General features: G+C 43.5%; 1 protein-coding gene across 1 annotated transcript in view; it reads left to right on the top strand.

Annotated features, from left to right (window-relative positions):
- The first annotated feature begins 2,662 nt into the window (after window positions 1-2,662).
- Window positions 2,663-6,000, top strand: part of PPM1E (protein phosphatase, Mg2+/Mn2+ dependent 1E) — a 123,294-nt gene continuing 119,956 nt past the window's right edge. The window contains exon 1 of the mRNA XM_028520698.2: window positions 2,663-3,332. Within this exon, the coding sequence (XP_028376499.1) occupies window positions 2,845-3,332 (488 nt within the window). The 5' untranslated portion in view covers window positions 2,663-2,844. The remainder of the gene's footprint in view (window positions 3,333-6,000) is intronic.

Below are 6,000 nucleotides of genomic sequence, written 5' to 3'. Positions count from 1 at the left end.
TTTAAATACCCTTGATAACATATGCTTTTCATAGCTCAATATTTTTTAATAGTAGTAAGAAAGGGAATGAGGGAAGTGTGAGAGGAGAGGAACTGTAAAATAAAGCAATGCAAAATAATGACTAAAAAGACTTCTTGACAATGGGAAAATCATCCTACACAGCTGTTCTGAGATCCCAGCACTGCTGTCAGCACCCTTCTTTCTAGAAGGCAAAGCTACTCTGTCAAATGGATGCACTAGGATGGATCTTTTGTGAAGTAGTATCTTTATTAATATAAGCAAACACACCTCTCATTTATTATAATATAGAGGTGTGGGCTTTTTCTTTTATTCTTAGTAGTAATGTTTTCCCAACATATAACACTTCCCTTTAACATGTGGGTTGAGTCATAAATTAATGTCACAAATGTCACCTCGATGAGGAAGGCAATCACATTACAAAGTAGGAAGATGTAGTTTGATGTGAATTGTTACCGTTGAAAGCTATGTACTCTTGAACTGAATGTCATCATGTCAAAATCTGAGATGTTGAATAGTTGTTGCAATATAAAATTGTGGACATTTAAGCTTTTAGTCTTTTAAAAAAAGATTTTATTTATTTATTTTTAGAGACAGGAGAAGGGTGGGAGAGAGGGAGAGGACTATCAGTTGGTTGCTCCCAACTGAGGACCTGGCTCACAACCCAGGCGTGTGCTGTGATCTGGAATTGAACCAGGGAACTTTTGGTTTGTGGGATGATGCCAACCCACTGAGCCACACTAGCCAGGGATAAGTTTGCAGTCTTAGAAGTTTTGTCAGTTTTTTCTAGACATTCTGAAATGGAAATGAACAGGTGGATTGAAAACAATCACAAATGTGGAGTTTAAAGACTTTCTTGGCATCTCAGAGGAGTTGCTCTAGACTAGTGGATATTTTAAACAAAACACATATAAATACATTTAGCTTGTCTGGAAACAGACTTATTTATTGGGTCTTTCCATTTACCTTAGAGACAAAAATAAATAGTTATAGAGGACTCATGCATTACTCACTATAAAGTTTCTATCACGCATTATTTAATCTCAAACTAGGAGAGAGAATGAACGTTTATTTTACATGATGCCATAATGTACATTAGTGAGCTCAACCCACTTAATCTTAAAATAACAGTATCAGGTCAGGGATTTAGAATACAGTATTATATGAAAACAGTTGGCAAGGGAGACTCCTTCTTCTGCCATTAATAACTGACTATAAATAGTATTTCAGACCTTAAATCCAACTGAAACCCAGAAACAATAAATGGAGAGGATGGGTGGATAATTTGTGAACATGTTTTTCTTTTTTCTTTTTGATATGGAGGTGAACATGTTTTTCAACGAAAAAGAGTCACTATATTGTTGCGAATTATATGTTACATGGACAAGGCAGCGTGCAGTAAGGATGCTATCATCTGTACAGCTGTATAACAACACAGCTTCTCCCTCTCCCAAACCCTCATTCAGTAAGGCTTGAAAATAATAGGTTTGTGTGTAGTTTGGTAAGAAAATTAGAATCATTTAAAGTTTCAGTTTCAATCTAAGAAAGAAAAGAGACTGGAGAGATGAGAAAGAAGAGCAAACAAAGTGTAGAAAAATACATATGTGATAAAGTATAATGTGTATTATGCAGAGACTAAAGAGGGGTGTGCTGGAACACTAATGGCTTTGTAGTGAAAAGATCAGGATTTGTTCCTTGTTGCATCATGGTGTGTGACCTTGAGCAAAGTCACAATGTCTTTAAGGCTCAGTTTCCTCATCTATAAAGTGGAATCATAATGGCAATGTCTTCTACCTTGAGGTGCTATTGTAAGGATTACAAGGGCGAAAAACAACTTGTACACTATAAAGCCCTATAAAAATAAGGCTCCATAGATATATTGCACTGTTGAATCTTCAGAAAGGAGGACAAAGGGGGAAAAGTCTAGAAGGCTTTGGAGTCTGACCACCTGGATTCTTATTCCAATGTCATGGCTAGTAGCTTTGACACCTCCAAGCGAGTACTTAATCCTGCTTTCTTCTTTTTGATAAATGAGGACAAGACCACTTTTTTCACAGAATCAAATGAGAAAAAGTATGCAAAGGGACCTACCATTTGGTATGTGTTTCATGCCCTCCACTGCTCCAAAATACTTATTAAAGGAATGTCATCAACAAAGGTGTTCACACTGTAGCGTCTTTCTTTTTTTAAAAAAATTTTTAAAATTTTAATCTTTGTTCAAGTACAGTTTTCTCCCTTTTACTCCCATTCCAGCTGTAGCGTCTTTCAACAGATAAAGACGCTAGGGCAAAGCAGAAACAGATAAAGAAAACTGAGATAGATCCAACTAAAGTGGGAACCAACATTTAGACTTGGATTGTCTTAGTTCACCTTATCCACTTGGAGCTAGGGTATCCATACAATAAAGCATTCAGAGGTGGAGAGCAGGCGACTCAAGTGTCCTTTCGACTCCGGGAGTTCGACGTGAGGGACCCTGAAATTCTTAATTGGAGCCGGTTACCATGGCGACAGTCTCTAGGCAGCATCGGCTGAGCTCTCTGTAGGGCTAGAGGGTGGGCCTCCGCCGGACCCTGAGCGCGCTCCCGCCACCAACTTTCCCTCCAGATCGGAGGAGGCGCGCTCCGCCCCCGCCCCTGGGCCGCGCACGTCCGCACTCGGCGGCGCGCACGTCTGCGGGAGCCCTCTCCAGGCAACCTAGTGCTGATCGCTCGTGGCGGTGCGGTGGTTCACCGCCCTCGTGGGAACCCGAGGCTCGAGAGTAGCCCCCCTCCCTTTCCTGGGCTTCCCCCTTGCCACTTCCCGATCGGCCCCGGGGCTTGAGCAGCGATGGCCGGCTGCATCCCTGAGGAGAAAACTTACCGGCGCTTCCTGGAGCTATTCCTGGGCGAGTTTCGCGGACCCTGCGGCGGCGGCGAGCCGGAGCCGGAGCCGGAACCCGAACCCGAACCCGAACCCGAGTCGGAGCCTGAGCCCGAACTGATAGCGGCTGAGGCAACCGAGGCATCTTCGGTCGAAGAGCCTGGGGAAGAGGAGGCGGCCACGGTAGCCACGACGGAGGAGGAGGAGGAGCAAGAGCAGGACCGAGACCCCGAGCCCGAGGAGGAGGCTGTGGAGGAGGAGGAGGAGGAGGCGGCGGCGGCGGAGGGCGAGGAGGACGAGGCTGAGGCAGCCCCGGGGCAGTCGGCCGTGCCGCCGCCGCCGCAGCCCCAGCTGCCGCCGCTGCCCCCGCTCCCGCGGCCGCTGTCGGAACGCATCACCCGGGAGGAGGTGGAGGGCGAGAGCCTGGACCTGTGCCTGCAGCAGCTCTACAAATAGTTAAGTAGCGGGGCTCGGCTGGGGGTGGGCCCGCTGTCCCTGCCGCGTCGGCCCCTCAAACTGCTGTTTTCTACGCTCCTCACCGGCGCCTGGCGCCGCTGAAAGCGCCCCCGCTGGCTCAGACTCCGGCGGTCGGCGGCGAGCTGCCCACGCCCGCCCCGGCCCCCGCGCCTCCTGCCCTGCCGGGAGGCGATCCCCGGGCCCCGGCTCCCTCCCGCCGGGCCGGACCCCTTTTTCCCTTTCACCTCGGCCGCCCACTTCTTTCTCCACTTCACAAACCTTTTACCCTTCGTGCCTCGGAAGGTCCTTCCTTCCAATTTTGAGAGCTCTTTCTCGTTCCCAGCTCCCTTCCTCCCGGAGCTTTTCTCCTGCCGGGGTCTTTTCCCCCCTGGGCTGAGTGCCTGTTGTTTGGCGGCGGAGACGCGCGATCCGGTTCTAGGCTGAGCTGAGAGGTGAATCCTGTGTAACCGCAACCACAGTGATGATACCGGCCCCATAAGCCACAGGAGGAGAGACAGGAGTCGATTTTTCCGTCGGGCGCTCAGTGCTCAAAGTGAAGAGCTCTTTAGGTGGCTTAATACACGGGAGCCTAATATCCTGGTTTAAAGATATTTGATAACTCATAAATGAGGGAGGTGGGAAGGAAGTGGGAGGTAGGGGTAAGCAAAATTTTACAAGCGAGCCTTCAGGAGCAAGACCCCTGAGAATCAAGCCCTGATTCGTTCAAGTAGAAAAGTGAGGCCGGTTTAATAAAATTGCAATTAGGTGCAGTATTTTCAGTCCATTAAGTAGATGGGGTAGGGGAGAGAAAGCAGATGGCCTAGCCACACAGATGAAAGTCGAAAATAGAAAGGTCAAGGCTTTGCCTTTCATCCCAGTTCTGGTTTTTTATGGGCTTGAAATAGAAGTGGTTTACGATTGCATCTCTTTTTAAATGGAATTGTTCTGAAATAATGACAGAAGAGAATACTAACAAGTTTCTGGGAACATTGGTAAACCTGGCAGTCTTCTGCCGTTTTGCTGATAGTTGTAAGGAAAGGTGTTATGCTGGCCCTCCAAAAGTTTATTGCTGCAAGTGTCACTGCAGTTAAATTCAAACTCACTTCCAGGATTTCCTTAAAAGACTAAGTTAAGAGGATGGCCAGGAAAGTAAATGTTTTCTCTTTATCCAACCTGACAGACACCTGATCAAATACTTTACCTGTTAAAGCAGAAGTTTATCAATAGGGAAAAAGCATTTAACATACCTGCTGAAGAAGTGAAATGTGTTGATGTTCCATGCTTTATAAACTGTTTTACATTTAATTTTTAAATAATTGATTACCAAAGTAGTAATAATGCTTTTTGGACAGTGGAAAAAAAAATGACGTGTAATACCACTACCCAGAGACAAACAGTATTGACATTTTAAAGTCTTCCTAGTGTTTGTAAACTATAATGGAAAAGGGCTTATGAAATGTCATTTTTAACACTATTTAGAGACACTTAAAACTTTTTACTACAAAACAAAATTAAAATGTTTACTAAAGTGGAAGAATTTATGTCAGCATCAGACTAATTCTATTTTGACAGTCCTTACCTTTACAAATGGTGTTATAGAATGAAAAGGTGTATTTAAACATTAGAGAAGGTCCATTAGAAAGAGAGTCATTAGTTCAGAACAACCATAAACATTTGTCATTCAAGGTTTTTAAAAGAATGAACTGCATGTGAAGGGGATGGCAAGTAGATGTATTTCCATGTCAAAGGGTAGCAAGATTAATTTTGATATATGTATAAACTAGGAAAAGTATTCTAATGATGAAATAGCTATGTAATTGAGAATAAAGTCTGGATTTGAAGTACAAAGTCTGGATTAGCGAAAGTAAAGTTGGAAAATATTATTTCACTTTAAATCAGAGATTTCATCATTTATACTGTTTTTTGCAAAGGCTATTAGCCTGTTCTTACTCATATATAAAATGGCTGGCTTGTTTATGTAAACTTCAAGGATTCTTAACAGATAAACCCAAAACAAAACAAAACTACTCAGAGTTTAAAAAATACACTTTTAACACTTTTTTTTTATTTATGAAAGGAAATCATATCACTTAGTTACAAGAATCAGTACTGGAAGACATTGTAGGGATAGATAATTTTCTATTCAAGCACTTTATTTTACAGATGAGAAAACTATGGATCCAGATTCAGAAATGGTTCCAACATTTCTCAATATAATTTGTGAACCTCAAAACTCTCCCTGACATATTGAAATGTTTGGTTCTGCCCTGGCTGGCATAGCTCAGTGGATTGAGCGCGGGCTGCGAACCAAAGCATCGCAGGTTCGATTCCCAGTCAGGGCACATGCCTGGGTTGCAGGCCACGGCCCCCAGCAACTGCACACTGATGTTTCTCTCTCTCTGTCTCCCTCCCTTCCCTCTCTAAAAATAAATAAATAAAATCTTTTAAAAAAAAAAGGAAAGAAATGTTTGGTTCTCAGATTTCCTAAGAAATACTTTAAAATAACTCTGAATAGGGAATATGCTGGAATTGCTTATTTGGGGAAGGTAAAGGTTGTTTTTCAAAAAATTTTGTCAACTACCTACCCACTCTATTTATTTTGGGGAATTCTTAATATTCTTTAAAAACTGTCCTGCTTGTCAAATGGTGCTAAAGTTCTTAAGTGAA

This window comes from Phyllostomus discolor, chromosome 8 (genome assembly GCF_004126475.2).
Source record: "Phyllostomus discolor isolate MPI-MPIP mPhyDis1 chromosome 8, mPhyDis1.pri.v3, whole genome shotgun sequence".
NCBI classification, from domain to species: Eukaryota; Metazoa; Chordata; class Mammalia; order Chiroptera; family Phyllostomidae; genus Phyllostomus; species Phyllostomus discolor.
The sequence above is the reverse complement of the archived record's forward strand: the minus strand, read 5'-3'. Positions and strand labels throughout refer to the sequence as shown.